This window comes from Cavia porcellus, unplaced genomic scaffold, assembly GCF_034190915.1.
Source record: "Cavia porcellus strain 051 isolate PalLab524CR breed Dunkin Hartley unplaced genomic scaffold, mCavPor4.1 scaffold_14, whole genome shotgun sequence".
Classification (NCBI taxonomy): Eukaryota; Metazoa; Chordata; class Mammalia; order Rodentia; family Caviidae; genus Cavia; species Cavia porcellus.
The window spans coordinates 58,964,039-58,982,609 of NW_026947497.1; the positions used below are offsets into that span (position 1 = coordinate 58,964,039).

The following is an 18,571-nucleotide window of genomic DNA, read 5'->3' on the forward strand; positions in this document are numbered from 1 at the left end:
AAAGGCAAGGAATGAGTCTATTTAGAGCCTTTATTAAATCCAGAGCTTAGTGCCTACTTAATAACACCGGTGTGAAATGCTTACATTTTAAAGAATTTAAATATCCGTATTTAAATAATGGTTTGCTCTTTAAATCCAACCTTGTTTCTTTATACAACATAAATATTTCATGGCAAATGCAGAAAATCTGATAATTAAATGTCTTAAAAGAGCAGCTGATCTTTTTGGATCCTCTGCTTGGGGCTTACATACTTTCTGTTAAAATAAAAGGCTCAGTCAGAGCAGAGCAGACCCCTGCTCATGGACAGCAAGACTCAAGAGAGGGCAGAAAGGACTCTTAACACACAAAGAACACACACCCATAATTCTTCCAGCACCCAGTGCTTTTCTGTTTCAAAGCACCTTCTAGTCAGTGTGTGAATTGTGCTAATGTGGCAAAGAATGGTAAAGGTACTGAATAATTAAAAACAAATCCAGTAAATATGAAGAAAAAGAGGAAGAATGGCATCATAGATCAAAGTTTTAAGGGTAGAATGTTCTTACTTCTTTAGAAATAAAATGAAGAAAGTTTCTCAGTCTTCAAGAATCTTAGCTTTGCACATATGCAAGAATACTGGGGCGATTTGCTCACAATGGTTTCTAGATGTAGGTGCACACACACACATATATATGGGTGTGTGCCTTGTTTTCTAATAAGCAGCTTGTGAATCTTTCACTTTCCAGGTAACATATGAAGCTCTGGGGATTGGGCGATGTAAGTACTTCATGAGGTAACAGTTCTGCCAATCTACACTGTGTTCTTGTCTGGGGCGGAAAAGGCCCAAAGAAGTTACCAAAAACCAGGGAAGAGGGCTGCCATAATCTCAGAACTTACAGGTGTTGCAAGTATTCACTATTTTAAAGAGCATAGAGAAGAGGTTTTGGTTTCTGGGATAGTTAGATTATTTTGTCATTTTATTTTTTGTGAATTTAATTAGCAGGTAAGGGTGGAATAAAAAGGAGCCAATATAGATTTCCATATAGAAACATTTTTAAACACTTTTGTTGTTTATCTCACTGAGATTATACTTTCCTTAAAATATCATTGAAGATCTGATATTTTCAATTTCTAATATGGTAGGATTTCAGTGTTAACAGTGCTAACTAAATTTTAGTGCTAACATTGTGTGTGTGTGTGTGTGTGTGTGTGTGTGTGTATATATATATATATATATTTATATATATTTATATATATATACACATATATAAAACTTCTGCTTTAACAAATTTGATGAAATATGAGGGAGTATGATACACTTTAAGCTTTCAGGCTCTGAGTGTTTATTTTTCCCTTGGAGGAGTCCTAAGGAAATGTACATCATACCCAATCCCTTCTTAATCCTTTCCTTGCTGAGATTTGTAACACAGAATACTCCCTGTAGACCACTCCAGCCTGAAAAGTGGTGCCTCCTCTTCCAGTCTCTGCATCCAGGCAATGGGCTGGCACATTGTACTTGTCAGGTTATGATCACCTGGAACAGGTAGGTCTTCAGGGACTTCAAGTAACCACTCAACTCTGAGCACTTGTTTGGCTTCTGAGCCCAGTAAGGGAATGCTTGGTACTGTCCGTGTCCTTTCCAGCCCACACAAAGGGAACAGTAGCCCAGGGCAAACTGCTCAGTGCAGCCCAGCCTCACCTCAGGACATGCAGATTGCCAGTTGAGATTACAGATTACTTGCCACTGAGATTACAGACACCTCTACTCACTCTGTTTCTGTCATATAATCACTGATCAGAAGAAATACCCATGCCTAGCCACATGTGCATGTGCTCACAGGTCCTTCAAATAAAACACTACATATCTACAGTGAGAAATGACAGTAGTAAAGATGTCAATTTTCCAGTTGCTCCACTTTCTCTCCAGAATTAAATATATTTTAAAGATAAATTTCTATAGAAGTATAATCCAAAGAGCATGGCATTAGGTCTTGAAAGTCCCAGAAATATGGTCAAATTGGAGTGGGGCATGGTTTCAAGGGTTGAGAGACCTTTACAGGAATCTCCAAGAACAACATCATAGTTTTTACCTCCATTAATACTTAAGAGAATGTTCCTTGTGGCCAATGCTCAATTGCAAAATCTCCTTCTTGTGTTTACTTTAAGAGCCCTCAGTACCAACTGGCACCTGATTTTGGTCAGATCGGATTCATTTTATTTCCACATGAACTCTAACGTTGACAGAGAAAAGAGATGGAGGACATGCAATGATACAAGGGATGAGCTTTAAAACATGCTTTCAGTTTCACTCATGGCACTTGCTTTAAATTGTACCAAAAGTACTATGTTACTGAAAACCATGAAGAATTCCCACCAGCAACACCATTCCGCCTGAATATCAACCTTTGCCTGGCAACCCAGGTAGAAACATATCTCTGCTATGCTTCTCCCACAGTTTGTGCTGAGGTGAGTCAGAAGCTCCAGGTGAGCCTCCTCTCCATTTCTGTGGATTAACGGTGCCTCACCAATCCTGTCACAGGTTCCTGTTCTGCTACCTGAGGGGTCCCAGATGTATTTCATCCATCCCCTCATGACCAGATGGCTCCTGCTCCAAAGTGGCTCAGCAAATACACCTTAACGGACTGTGGGTCATTCATTCACCTCTCCTTCTGGAATTAGAGTCCTCTCCTGACAAACAAAGAATTGAACAAAACAAGCAAAAAGCAGTGGCAATGTTTATTTGAAAAACGCAAGGGCTGGAGATTTAGCACAAGTGCCTGCTTGGAAAGTGTGACATTGTGAGTTCAATTCCTAGACTAACAAAGAAAAGAAAAAAAAAAAGAAAAGAGAGTGAAAGTGAAAAGGGAAAAACTGACTCTGCAGAGTGAGCTTGGGTCAAGTAAAAGAGGAAAATGCAGGATAAAAGTAGACCGTGCAGGAAGCAGGAAAAATCATGATAAATAGCAAGCTCTTCATGGCACCGGTGTGTCCTTTTACACTACCCGAATCTCAGTGAAATGCACAAGAACTTCTACGTCTAGGTTCCGGGAGCAGATCTGGGACCCCATGTCTCAGGCCAACGTCAGGGTCAAGCTGTCTCACTGAAGACCTGCTGGAGTTCTAAGGAAAGCACCTGCAGGCTGCCTCCCCTGGGCCCTGAGCTTGTGAGAGGCAGGGCAGGCCCATTTCCCTGGCCAGGTTTGCCACACCCTAGCAATCTCCTAGCTGGCCCTCCTTATGCAACAAAACATCATTCTCAGGAAGAATTACCAAAGGACTTTTTAGGAAATTGCTGTGAAAATATCTCATCAGTGATTTGTTGCCACCTGTCAACTTCTCCATTGCCCTGTCATTTTGTCAGTTCTCTTTACCCCTCTTGTTTTGTGCAGATATTAAAAGAAAGGATAATGACATAGCACATCATTGCCATGCCCACTGTTTCTCACCTCGTTTATGCAAAATCTGGCAGCACCTGTAGCGCAAGCTGCACACTCAATGACTAGATTGACTTCAAATTTTTTTCTCTGTAATACTGAGAATAAAGAATCAATTATGTAAATTCTATGATGTATGAGTTTTGTTGGTTTGAAGTTGAAAACAGTATCATAAGAATGCTTCTAAAAAGTGATACTTATTTTAATTAATTTTCAATTTCTTGATTAATTTCAAAAGATTGGTTACAAAAGATTTATTCTCCGCATGCACTTGCCATATCATAGACAATGAAGAGCAGTAACACTGCCATATTCAGATGTTTACATGCATTATAATTTCATTTTGATTCAACAATAGGGCCATACAACAACTTCTTTAGATGTAAGTTATGAGTAGAACAATTCTCTATTGAAGAAATTAGATTCCTGCCATCTAAAGCAGGTAATATGTAGTTTAAGCCTTAAGATTATGGACTGTAGTTAAGAGTCAAAAACAGGAGGATCAGATCAGCCAGTCCCACCAGCAGATCAGGATTTACCGACTCCTGCTGAAATGATGATCTTAGCAGGTAGACACTTGCAGACACAACAAGCAATAGTCACAGGGATTGAAGCAGCCCTGACTGAAGGAGCTTTACCTCACACAGCATCACAGCTGGAAGAGAGGGACCGTGTTGCTCCAGTATCAAGCGGCCCCTTTCAGGTTTTAACCCAGTAAAATCCGTCCTCTGTGACACATTCACCTACCTTCATTCTTTCCTAACATTTATATTTGTAGAATAAATTTGAGCTAAAAAGCATGAATTTCCATTTTAATGTTTATTACATTGAGCACACATAACTGATTATTGTAAGAATCACACACATCTTCTATTAGTGTCTCAATTTTACTATATTCTTTACATAAATGATAAACACGTAAAGTGAAATGCTTCTTGTATCAATTTATAATTTTCATGCTACTGAAAAACACTCCTTTTCCACTATATAATGTTTTCAACTCTAAAACTATATTTAACAATTTGCTAACTTGTTGTGAAGTTTAAGATTTTTAAAGAAAATCCTCTACTATCAGACCACTAGTCTGATAATAGAATGTAGAAGGAATCATTAATGTAAAATTTCAATGGAACTGATTCTGTATAAATTAAAAGATCATAAACTATGATCTTATTTTCACTTTAAAAGCATAAAATCAGTAAACACCATTTTCAATACATGTCAAAAAAGCACCTCTGTTTTATGAGCCAAATTCCAAGCTATTTAGATTTCAACGAGCAGGGGAAATGAACCTACTCACACTTTAGTGCACTGAAAGCCCATCCTACAGAGCTAATTGCTGAAGCTTTAGTAATGAGCTTTTGTTCTGTATTTAGTCATTTTTAAGAGACAATAACTCTCAGGAGGCAGCAGTACAGTACAGCCTGCTCATCCCAGGACAGTTCACCCACTTTATCCTCTTCAAGAAGGAACAGGGTAGAGTCTCAAGCATGGCTGAGTAACCAGAGCTTAGTGTGTTAAGGAATACCTTGATTCAGATCAAATGCAGGATAGCAGGGTTGTGCCTGGTCACCTCATGCTAGGGCTCACATCATCATCTGATTTTATGGAGAGGAAAGAAAATTCCTGCTTTAGTCACTAATCCCTACAAGAGCATCTGCACTAACAAGCTCTTGCCCTGCAGGATGAAGTATGTATCAAGGAGGTGGTATGGTCGGGGAACTGAAGAAAGGCTGCAGAGGAGCAGAAGCCTCAGATACATAGTGAGTGCAAGCTCGTTCCCTGAAGTCAAATTCCTAAAGAAATTAAAGAAGAATCCGAGTAAGGAATACACGAATTTGCAAAGTGTTGAGAACTTCAGATGCTCTTAAAAAATAAATTTTCTAAATTTTAAAAACTTTTAGTTTTTATAAATTTATAAAGCCTTTGTAGTGTGTATATGTGTGTGTGTGTGTGTGTATATATATATATGATGTAGTACATATATCTGAGGTGTGTATCAGATGATGTTTTATGTATGTATCATGTCTCAAGAGAAGTACATACATGTGGTGATGTGTATGCACATAAATGTGTGCAAGTGTATCTTACAATATGTGTACACACATACAAATACAGGTGTAGAGAATTCATCACTACAGTCAAGCAAAGTACCATATGTATTTTGGTAGCTTTAAACTGTTCACTCCTTGATTCGCCTTACAGACTAGACCAAAGTAGTGAATTACATACATAGAAACAAAACAAAACACAGGAAAAGAAAGAAAGAAACATTTCAGGCAAAGCTGAGGAGAAAACAGGAAGGAAAAACCAAAGAGTTTTAGCAAAATTATAAAGAAACCAGAGTGACTGAGTAGATTCCTGGGCATTAATACTCAACCACAGTTATTTCATTCCTAAATAGAGTAGTGGCGAAGGTAGTCCTTGCTGGGACAAGTGGTGCTGTTGCCCTGGCTGGGGTCTGGGCACCAAAGGAAGTGGCTCCCAGACAGCTGTGCTCTGTCCACCAGACCATGGACACACTCCTGACCAGCACCACACTGGATGAAACCATACTGAGAAGCACAGCTCACACTGAGCTGGGCTGGAGGTGACGCTGTGGCCCTTCTGTCCCTTTCTGTGTTCATTCCTATGGGAAGCATGAGGTAAATGACTGTTTTTAATGTCTTAAGAAGTATTCCAGAGGTGGTAGCTATGACTTATCTGATGTGTGGATGATGTAATCTGCAAGAAAAGCCATGTATGCTAGGTCCCATGTAGAAAATGACATTAATTAAGGATAATGTACCTGTCATTCCCTCAACCTGCCAAGCTGTTGCCTACTAAGCCAACATTCAGGACCCGGAATCAATTTTGGAAGAACACAGTTCATAAAAATTCAATGACATAAATTCTTAGCAACACATTTACACACAGGCCAAAGTTGTCAGGAAGAGATTTTCTGAAATCCAAAGAAGGGACCACATTTGTTGCTTAGGTGTTTCTGATGCGGGATGGATCCTCCCTGTGTCAACCAGAGTTCACACAGCCAACAGTCTATTTTTGGAAATGCAAGTTAATTTGCAAAGATAGAGATAATTTCTTTGAGCTGCAATAGGAAATGTAATGATCATTCACGCTAATAAAGACAGAATTGTTTGAGCAGTTCAGATATCAATTAATTTTCCATCCTTGCTCAGCTAAATCCCTGTAAAAACTGGCAAGATGCTCCTGTATTTTACTACACAGCTGAATGGAGCGAGGACTGTTAAACATACCTTGCAGGCCTTTTCGTAATACACAGAGCAAAACATAATTGTGTCTTTTATTTATTCACATTATTTTGATGTTTTCTAATAATTACTAGCTCTAACTGCATCAATGTTGTAACTCGTAGGGCCAGAATGACACCATGTTTTGACAACACCCCGATGCTCTCTGTGGATGCCTCAGCACTAAGTATGGGCATGCATCCACCTCGCTGGACTTGCATGGCTCCCATGGGGTGGGCAGACACAATGGGAAACCTTTGAGCCATGTCACCAAATGTTACTATGTGCTTCCACTTGGAGCAGAAATTGGAGAGACAGAAAATGCCAACATGCCTCATTGAACAAAGTGCAGTCGTCAAAGACTTCATATTGACACTGCACTTCCTAGTACAGTCCATATTAATTGTAAGATAAGCAAAACTGATACCAGTGTGTTATGAAATAGCACTGAACAGATTTCTTTAACTGTGGGTCATTCACCACATCGTCAAATGAACATTCTTTCCATTTGAAATGTGATTCTCTCATTTAAATTATCATTTTTTCCAAGAAATGCCCCCATTTTGCCAGTGAATAGGAAGACGAATCATAGTGACAATTTTAAAACAAATTAACAGTTAAATTGATAGAAGTAACAAAGTACACCCGTATTCATGATCAATTCATATTTATTCAGCATGAAAAGAAATGCATACTGGGAAATTCATCACCAATATTGACAAAGGGACTTTATCCAGAGCAGAAACAAAGCTGAACCAAAGGCAGCATTCACACCTACCTCATAAACCAGTCTGATGACCGCATGTGGACCTTACTGAGCTAAGGTGGCCGGTGGGCACTTACCTCACATGGCTGATGAGCAGAGTCGGGCTGGGGATGAAGAAGTCATCCACCCGGTCGAACTGGCGGCCCACGGGCTGCGTGTGTACTGTGTGGTGGGGGCCATTCCCACTGGCCAGGGTCACCACCTAGGAGAAGACAGTGTGGTCACGGGGGACACAGTCACAGGCCCAGTTTCCACATTTTTTGCAGAAAATTAGCTCTTCTGGCATTTATTTGCATAAACTTTCTGCCCTCCCCAGGATTAGCATATCATTAATCAAATGGCAATGTATATGCTTTGTCTATTTTCAGTATAGAAAAATTTGTCCTATAAAAAAAACTTCTAAATAGTAGAAACATTAACTTTGCTGTAATGAGGCGGTCTCAGGGCAGAATTTCTTTGTTAGACCAGAACTGGAACATGTGAAAACTCCAAAATAAATCATGTGAAACCTTTTAAAAATGTCAGGATATATACAACCATATTTTAAAGTAAATTGAAAATAATCAGTTGAAGTGAATTTTAATTGAAGAAACAAGAAAGGTAAAAATATTTGCCTTTGGCAAAATAACAACCTTTTAGTTGGTCACTGATTGCAAATCAAAGCTGGTCCTGTGAAACAAATCAGCAGGCAGATATTTTATACATGGTTTTATACATTCTGAGATTTTTAAAAGGCTTCACATGACTTATTTAGAATTTATCTGTAACACTAGTTGGAAAATCATTGCCATGCACACCTAACATTGTGACAGTATGTGAATATTTTTATCAATAACAAATGTCATAGGAAATTTGTATTTTGTATTCAAAATTGTCACAGACACACGGTTTAAATTAGAAATGAAGACACGAAATAGAAATGGGCCTTCCTATCCTTGAGAAAATGTTCTCTGGGTTGGTGAGCATTGTTATTATGAAATGTGCTGTATGAGGACAGAGAAATACAGACTGTGTAGCCTGTACCAGTTCATCTCCCAATTGTACGGCAGAGGAGCACCGAACCAAAGGAAACCTTGCGAATCGAGTTTCTTTTTTCTTTTTTTTTTTTTTAGTTTTTATTTATTTATGCGAATCGGGTTTCTTGACAGTGTTCTCCCTGTTCACATTTTCTCTGTGTTTCCTACTGTCCTGGTGGGAGACGATTACGAGCACCTTGACACCCTCGCAGAGCCCAGGAGAGCCGTGCAGGGCCCAGGTGCAGGTCTAACACAGCGACTGCAGAGGAGGAGCCAGAGAGGCGCCCCTGAGACGGTGCCTACAACCTCCACCTCCACCGAGCCTTGCTCACCTGGGCACTGCTGGCCTGGCCTCCCAGCAGGTCCCACCCACTCCAGAGCAGGCCAGTGCCCTCCTGCTGCAGGTCCTCTGCAGGTCTGGCTCCCTGAGGGGCCCTGGGGCCAGTGCTGAGCCCTCCATGAGTCAAAAGGGCCTGTTTTGAACAAAAGCCCTCTGTATCCTTCCCCCTTCTGGAAAGCATACTAAAATAACTCTCCTGCTCTTCTGATAATTGTTTCTACATTTTATTTAGTATTTTCAGGCATAGCGGTTACCTTTCACTCCCACTCAGTAAATATTTTAAAACTTCACTGCATTCTATTTGTACAACTTCTTTGACATTCAGAACACAATAAAGAACCTATTTTCACATGCCTACATACTGTGTGGGAAGTAACATATACCTTTATAAAGCATTTTTCCTGTACACTATTAAAGGAGAGTATTCCAACAGTTTTGTGAAAATAGTGCTACACTTAGAAAATTCTTAATTGTACAAGTACCTTGGATCAGAGGAAGATGAGGGATTGATTCTGAAGAATACAGTGTATGTGTCTGCACTCTTAATTTTCTTAGAAAAAAAGATAAACTGATTTTAAAAGCATTTTAAGCCTTATGAAACTTTTCTTAAAATAAAGAAAATAGTATTACAATAATTTAAATCAATAATTGCTTTCAAAAATATCACTATTGATGTGTTTTATCTTGTCAAGATTATGCCTAAGTACAGAACATTGGATCAGGAGACTGGATCTTGGCAAACCCTGCGGTTTCCTGGCTCTTGCCCCACTCTGCCACAAACTTGGGCACCCCACGTACTCTGTGATGGGGGGCCCACTGCCCTCCTGATCTGGCCCCGCTTTGAAGGAGCTCAGTTTTCCAGTTTGAGGAGCACTCAGGACTCTTCAGAGTGGCTGGGTGAAAGGGTGTGGATGGTCAGGGCTCACAGCCTGGAGTCCGGAAGCAGCAGGGACTAGGAGGGGACAGGCAGTGATGGAGGGGTCACTTCCTGACTGGGCAGGCTTTTGTTCTGTCTCCTCACACCTGCTATGCACGAGGAGGACCACACCAGAGCTGCCTGTGTGTGCAACCATACGGCTCCCTGCCTAAGAGCTAGAGTGAAACTGCATTTCCCACATCACTGAGCCGGGACCTGCATCACAGCAGCAGAGGACTGAGTACAAAAAATGATTGTCTAAGGACATTGACTTACTTGGTTACTGTAGTGTTGACTTTCTATGTAAGTACAGCTTTTAATGAACACAACTATCCCCTTTCCCCACCCAAAATCCTATTTGAGTAGCAACATTTTCCTCTTTTTCCACATAGTGGTCAAAAAGACCCACTTCTCAGCAGGACAAGCCTCATTCTGCATGCGTAGGCGGTCCAGTGAGACCTCTGAAGGGACTGTCCTCCCAGGCCCCACCAAGCCCCACCTGCAAGGTCGGGGACGTCTTCTCCATGCTGCCCCAACTCAGCACCCAGACCTGGTCGTGCGATTTGTCATAGTGCAACTTGACAGGGACGGGGTCCGTGCTCACCGCCTGTGAGAAGGGAAGACAAAGAGAAGGTTTCAGACTAAAATGAGCCCAAAGCAGGGGATATTCCAGGAACTTAGCTGTCAGAGTGAAATGGCTTTGGCCAGTTGTCTAGTTTTCTAATTAACCTGGAGATATTACATCCCTCACAAAAGCCCAGTTTTCTTCAGTTTGTCTAATTGTATGTAGTCATGTTGATTCACTACCTGTGTTAATTATAAGTCATAGAGAAGCCATGTGGAAACCCAGGATGAGAAGGGTTCGTGTGCTCATGGTAGCCCAGTGCTGAAGCTAGGTAAGAGCTGTCTGCACGGCCAGGGTCACATTGTATGTGAAAATTCCACAATCTGATAACTGGGTTAACATTCGTAACTGCGTACCTGATATAGTGTCTGTAGTAGAAATCCAAAACCACAGAAGGAAGAAACAACAACTAAAAATGCTTTGTTTTTGTTTGTCCAATCCTCTGTTGTTGGACAGATAGGCTGTTTCCAAGAATTAGCTATTATGAATTGCACTGCTGTAAACATGGCACTCATTCATCACTGTACTGCGATGTCTTGAGCTCTTCTGGGAAGTTAGAAGGGGAATAGCCGGCACAAATGGAATTTCTAGTTTTGGTTTTTTAAGGAAACTCCATAGCGATTTCCAAGGTGGTATTTCTACACAATGGAGCACCATAAAAAATAAATTTGAGACATTAGTAAGAAAATGGATGCACTTGGAGACTGTAACAGTAAGGTAAATCCAATATAGGGGTTTAATTATCATATAGTGTCTTGTTTATGATAATTATGAAGAAATAGACTTACTAGAAGAAGAGAAAGAGATTGTAATTCAGAGTGGACAGCGTAACTAAATGTGTATCTTGACTTAGTACAATGCATTGTCTTTTATATGTTCTTTGGCCTATTAGTCTTGTTTTCAATCTTTATATATAATAATTAACATCATAAGTTGTTATAAGATAAACTAAGTCTGAGGCTGAAAAACTAAAAGGGGTGGAAGGAATGGGAAATAATTGAAATATGTTAGGTATATGTACTAATTCTCACAATGAATGCAGTCAGTATGTATGGCAAACATATATCAATAAGAATCAAAGGACTGTTTTGTACTTGGTAGAGTAATTGTGCTTTTATCTGGAAATATGTATAGTATTAAGGAGTTACTTAAAGCACAACTTCCAAAAAGAAGTTGTTGCCTGCAAATGATTTTAATCACCTTAATATCAAGTTATTTATAATGTAAGCTAATAATTTTTAAAAGTTATTTCGTCATTTACTTGAATATTTTCTAAGTGTATAGCATAAAATACATGTATTTCAAATTCTCTAGCATTACAGAATAGTCTAAGTCCTCATTTATAATGAAATACTATTCTCACTGGATTAGTAACAGGTAAGTTATCTTTGCAATGGGATGCATGAAAATTCCACTTTTAATTTACTTGTTGAAAATTTAGACTTAAGATTGCATGTATTCTAAAACTTTCCCATGCATTCTACCTATTTAAAATGCTCAGTATTCATGGATTACTGAAATAATTAATGTGTTTCTGAAAAGAATTGCTTAAACATTTTCATGTCTGTGCCATCATGTCTTCCTCTTGGCTACCAGAGCTGTAGAATAATGTAAGATGGACACAGCAGAAGCTCTGCTGTTAGAGAGTATTGGCTGAAAGGTAGAGTCCTCCCCTCGGGTGGGCAGGAGCTTTTCCAGTGGTTCCAGAGGCAGGAGTATTGAGGTGACCTACCCAGCACTGGACCAATGAGCGCTGACCTGACAAAAGCCTTCCGAGGATGGAAACACCCATCTGCCTCGACAGCAACGCCAGGAATCTGCTCGGGACACACTTTTCTCTCTCCTTGCTTTGAAACCTTTTATGAGGACATTTGGCACCCAGTTTCCAAAGCCATGCTGAGGCCACAACACAATGATCTTTAAAAGGCCAGCAACCAAAGGACGCAGCAGAAGAAAAACTGGAGACTGAATTCTTGATAATAACGTTGAGATCCTGCACCAAACTAGAACAGCTAACCCTAGACTTAGTGTTACATGGGTGATTCAGTGGGTTTATTGCTTAAGGAACGGTCTGGTATCTGTTAATTCTGCTGGAATGAATGCAGATGTCTCAGTTAAATTTCTTCAGGGACTGGTCAATAATTTCAGTGCATATATACTTAACAACAGTCACTGCACTAATGACAAAGCAGTGAGAGAGCTTTGATTTTTCATGCTTTTTCCTTTATATGCTAATGTAGCCTATGTGTAATTATTACACTCAGCATATTTTGCATGCAGCTTAAAATGTACTAAGAACTGACTTCTTGAAATGTTGAAAACAGAATAACTCCATATGATGAAAAGAAGTGCTTACAAAGCTGCACTGTTACTCATTTGTAAAAACACAATAACAAAATGAGCAAAGTTCAGTACATATGAAAGAACCATTGGGGTGAAAATTTCCAGTTTTCCAGCTCTCAGCATAATCATTGATTTACGTGATACACTGCAATCCACAGGGCACACATCAGCCCACTTAACACAGTGAGAGAACCCAGGCCATCCTGTCTGCCGTCATCCACCAATAACCAGGACTGTTGGGCTCCAGAGAGCCTCCCCCGGTGGACTGATGGCTTTATTCCTGATAATACATGAGTTATCTCCCTCTTATTTATGATTTATATAAAAATGCACTTTCAGGTCTCTGCTTTTGTTGTGGGGGTGGAAAGGAACCCGCACGAATTCAGATCTATGCAGTTGGCCTTCAGAATCCGGGCCAAGCTAGTGGGGCACCACAAGACACAGGTGGGGTCCTGCTAAGGAGCAGGTGTGTGCAAGCTGACCTTCAACCTTAACTTCTACTCTTAAAGTTTCAAAATACCTTGGATAGTTAACGATTTTTGGTCCAGTTTCCCCTACTTTTAAATAGAAATTAATAATTCCCACTTTAAAACGATGCTGTGAGTAGCAGTTGAGGCAGTACCTGGCGAGTAGCACGGAATGAGCTGAGTGAATACCAAGCATTCCTGAGATGCACTCAGAACTGCTATCACAGTCAGGGAAAAGGGCTGAGGCGTGGCTCCATGGCACAGTGAGTGTCTAGCATATGCAAGTTTTCCAGTTCCCTCTCCAGAAGGAAAAGAAAAAAGAAAAGCTAACTGAGCCTAACTTATTTTCATGACTACAACAATTTTAATGTTCATTGGTGTGTATGCTAGTATTATGATGTTCAAAGGAACACTTGGAACAGAAAGTAAATTTAAAAAAGTGTCTTTACTTACAGGAAAGGTAGAACAGAGGGTAAAAGAAGCACTTAGAATATTATGCTAAGCATGCTAGGATAAAACAGAGAGCTAATATTATGGCAGCTCGAGGATGGAGCATTAGATAGGATGAAGGATGCAGGCAGCGATGTTTCCATTCAGGCTACGGCATGAGCATTTCTGTCAGTGGGAAGGCAGATCATTTTTTAAAGTTAACTGTGAGAATATTTCATATGAGGAGTCAGGAGGCAGTCGTGATCAGTTGTCTTCCAGTGTATTAAGACAAACTGTATGCATTCAGAGGGAGGAACTATCTATCAAGTTTCAAAAAGCATCAGAATTGGAAAATATGTGCAATGACCCATAAATGCATTAAGTGCTTTATGTTCCAGCATTTCAAAAGTTTGATACTAAATTCAGTTGCTGTACAATATTTTGATGTTTGGTTACCAAAGTATAACAGAACTGAAAAGACAGGAAAATCAAAGAGAAGAAAAGTAATATGATATCATTTATTTAGGGAAATTTAACTCTTAGGAAAATATCTGCTTGCAAGCTTTTGAGTATAAGATAACATATTTGACAGAGGGAACATTAACAAGGTTTTGAGCAACAAATATGACAGAAATATTGCCACATGAGCACCTTCATAATCCTTCTATAACCTAATTTTTAGCCAAAACGTAGATATTTTTCTACTTATGCCATCAGCATTGGGAAGGAATAAATCACATATAATGAATTTGTTTAAATATCTGCAAGTATATTCTGAAATTGGTCAGAAAGGATTAGTACATGAAGACCATTTGTTTTGTTCAAAACAGAAAAGCAGTATTTTTGTCACTTTCATCCCCCCCCCCCCCCGCCTTCCTCCCCTCCCCTCCCCCAGCCCGGTCTTTCCTACTTTCTTGGCTTCTTTTTCTGTGTTTCTTCGGCATGTGAGCATTCCCCATTGCCCACAGCCTGTGTCCCTGCTACATACCTTGACCTGGCCGCTAACCCACTTGGCGCTGGTGCTGAGGTGGGCAGCACCAACCTCCGTCTCCGGAGCCCTGCTCTCGCCCACTGGGCCTCTGCTTCCCAACTTCTTTCTTCTGCCCTTAACAGCTGCTGCGTCCTGCCTCTGTTTTATTATGCTGCCCTCGTTTTTATTGTCTGTCTCGTTTCGTTCCCTGGACTCCAGGATCCCAGAAGGCAGGTGTTTGATTTGCTCAGGTGAATGACATAACTCATGGGCATAGAATAACACTGTGTGGTCAAAAATAATTCACAGGGAATACACCTCTAAATCTACTTAATTGGGAAAAATCAACTGAAAAATTATACAGCACACCAAAATACATCTCTATTAGGAATATTACTGTTCTATTTAACAGAAAAAATTATAACCTGTAAAAGGCATATTTTTATGTATTTCATAAACACAGATTTTAAAACTTTAAACCTCATAACAATCATTTTGTCCACACAAGCAGTGTTGCTCTTTTTACAGATACAAGGAGAGAAAATAGAAGGCATCACAGTGGACTCCTCTGTGCTGTGAAAATCTCACACCCACAGCAGCTCCAGCACACGTGGAAGGCTCAGTATTGGCCCCCACTATTGAGCGCTCACAAAAGGCAACGTGATTCTTTTCTAAGACAGAAAGGAAAACAAGCAAACTAGGTGTCCTCTCCAGCTCCCACACTTCAGCTCCCGGGTGGTGGGAGGCCACTGTGTACACCATCCGCTCCTGCTGCTCTGTGGTCAGCAGTGGTTCAGTCCAGGTGGACACTGTTACTCAGGAGAGATATGTGGGAAGGAAACACTGGAAGACATGCATTGATTTTTGCTTATCTTTCACTTCAAAATTATCCCACATTGAATTTTCATTGGTGGCATGGCATAGCTTATATTTGACTGTCAATACTAATTTTGCTGGAAAAATTGTTTTGTTTCTGCCTTGAGAAGCTAATGGGGACAACTTACTTGTAGCAAGTGACGGGAACATTATAAAAGAGTTTAATTCTGACCCACTCAGTAATTCTATGACATTTTACTTAAATAAAATCTCTGATATTATGGATTGTAAATTTCCTTCCAGAATATAAGTACTCCTAAATTTTGTGCCCATGTCAATGCTTTACTTGGCTTGATGAAACTCAAGTGATTATCTCATTATTCACCTTATCGAATTCTATTGAATTACTACATGTTTTGTGAAAAATCATATAACATTTATTCTTGTACTTAATAGCATTGGTCCATACATTCAAAGTCTGGAAATCAAAATTTCTTACTTTCCCAGACTGTGTTATTTTCAGTGTTACATTACCATAATGAAATAACATTTTACCCTATTTATAAAAATGGATGAAAATACTACAGTCTAATATTAAAGTTGGATCTTTCCTCACTGTTGCTTTATAAATATATTGATTAAAACATTTATATTTACAATTTAAAAACATTTTAAGGACATAGTTTACATATACTGTGAGGATTTATTCACTTGTTTATTTTTATCTTAGATAATCTGTAAACATCAGATTCCTCACAGTATTACACAAATTCATCACTATTCCCTTAAGGAAATACAGAAAATGAAAAAAAAAAAAAAAATGGAATGTGTGCTGACTGCTCATGGACCAGAAATATAAATGTGTTAAAGATGGCTCACTTTTAAAAACTGAACCACTGGTAGCAGCAGGTTACTGGGGGCGAGACCTCAGTGAGGGGCAGGCCTGTTTATCAGGCTGACAAGCAGAGGACCACTGACTAATTAAGTGAAGCTAATTTAAACTACTGATGCAGCTCCTCAGGATAACGAGCTAATAATGGCTGGCTGGCAGGCTGCTGGTGGTACTCAGGAACATGCCTGAGGTGTCACAGTGAGCCACTCTGCACCCATAAAGGACAAAGCAAGGCTGGTTGTTTACGGGTCCTTCTGTGCAGCAATGCCTTTCCCACAGAAATTTAACAGTGAGGAAGCAACAGTAACGCTGAGAAAAATACTAAGGTCACAGGTTCCATTAACCAACTGGGACCCTTTTGGTTAACCATGACAGAAATGTTTCCCTATGCTAATAATTTAGGACAAAATTTGGAATACCTTCATGGCTCATGGAAAATTTGTCATTTTGAAAACAATAAAGTAATGGCAGATTAAAACTTTAAAATGTACAGACCCAAATATATATTTAATATCAATCCACATAATCAAATAAAGCAAAAGACAGTTTTGAGAAATGTGGTTTCATAGAGTATATCAGGATAAAATACTAAATATATATTTGAATTAGGGCCATAAACAGGATCAAGGAATTAAAGTTAATTAACTGCCGTGAGTTTCTTGAATGCTATCAGGAATGAACCACTTGCTTTTGTACTTCATTGTTTCATTTCCCTACCCTCAGTGTAGATAAATCTGCTGTATTTCCTATAGGATTTAGGAGATAAGTAGCTAAATTGTGATTATAGTTATTATTATCCTTAGTTGCCTCAGTATATTTACATACAGGGTAGAAAAAAAAAACAAGTAAAGAGGTGCACAGGAAGTGCAGGAGTGTTCAGCTACAACAAAAGCTAGTCTGAAATTTGACCACGGATTAGAAAATGATCAAATTCAGGAAGGAGACACATTTTCACAAACTTCACTTTGCAGGTTGCAGTTCACAATGCCACTGAATGATTTCTTTCAGTGTGAAGAAAGCTTTCATTTAAAAGTTTTTAAAAGTTAGTCCTTTAAGAAGTAAATACATTTGTTCTTTAAATGATTTTCAAATAGGAGTTGCTAGTATAATCTTAGTACACAAAGGGTTTGCTATTGGAGTCTGTAAGAGCTATCATTTCAGATGTTCTTTTAAATGAGGAGAAACAATGAAAGAGCCTAAAGGAGCTCTGCTTTTAGTTTTTGGAGGAGTCTCTACACTGTCCTGCATAGCTCCCTTGTCCAGGTACTTAGAGCAGCCACAGCGGTGGAGTCACAATGGGCTGTGGTTGCCAGGGCGTCCCCAGAGCGCAGTTACTGTTTAGTGGGAACAAGTTTACAAACCAAGAAGAGTAATGCAACTGCGTGACAGTGGCACTTAACAACATTATGCATGCGTTAAGTACATTTGGCAACTTTTACGTTCATGTAACAGAATACTTTAAAAAGTAGCTAATAAATGCAATATTTGGGAAGTTCATCAAAGAACCTTGTTCCTATCTTATCTAGGTCATACAATTTTTCTATGTACAACTGTTCATAGTACTCATGTAATATCCTTTTTTGAGTTTTTGTAGAATCATTAGTAATGTCAACTTCATTTCTGATTTTAGTAATTTGAAAATTTCCTCTTTTTCTTAGTCCACCTTTCTAAATGTTGGTCAATGTTTGGATCCTGTCAATGAATCAAGTCTATTAAGTCTTGAGGTCTGACATCGTCTATATTGAAAATTATTCAGTGTACACTTATACTTCTGTTGGACTTAGCTGTTTTACTGTGTTATATCCTCTATTTTCTAAGTGGCCTTTTCTCTGGCTACTGTAATAGCCACTGATAGTCCAGGGCTGATTTTAGAACAAAAGCCACTATTGGTCTGTTTTGGTCACTACAGTATTTTATAGAATATATTTTCCATCCTTTGATTTTCAATTTTTAAGAGCCACTGTATCTTAGATGAATGTTTTATTTGGGTTTTGTATTTTAATTGTCAATAAAATTAGTACAATCTTTTTTTGTATTTTTAAAGAATAGTTGGAACAAGTCATGAAAAGCTATTGGGCAATATCTGTCCTCTGACTAACCGTTTACTCTATTCTTGTTGAAGTGATTATGGATAAAGCAAGATAAACCAGAACCATTTGGACATTTGTTTTCTATAGGTTTTATCATTTCCCAAAGCCTGTACTATCTTCTTTCAAGTTTAGTGGATTTTATGATGAAATATTAAACATCCTGTCTAATTAATTTCCTTTGTATATATTGTAGAACTGCATTAATTGCATTAACTGTGAAAATTAATATTAACATCCTA

The 18,571-nt window shown here is 39.1% G+C and overlaps 1 protein-coding gene across 5 annotated transcripts in view; it reads right to left on the reverse strand.

The window, feature by feature from the left end:
- Fstl5 (follistatin like 5) overlaps nt 1–18,571 on the reverse strand; it is a 598,962-nt gene that overhangs the window by 42,289 nt on the left and 538,102 nt on the right. For all 5 annotated transcript variants that reach the window (XM_063260930.1, XM_003476994.5, XM_005006804.4 and 2 more), the window contains 2 exons: nt 10,200–10,307; nt 7,506–7,630 (listed from right to left, as the gene is read on the reverse strand). In XM_063260930.1, coding sequence (XP_063117000.1) covers nt 7,506–7,630; nt 10,200–10,307 — 233 coding nt within the window. The remainder of the gene's footprint in view (nt 1–7,505; nt 7,631–10,199; nt 10,308–18,571) is intronic.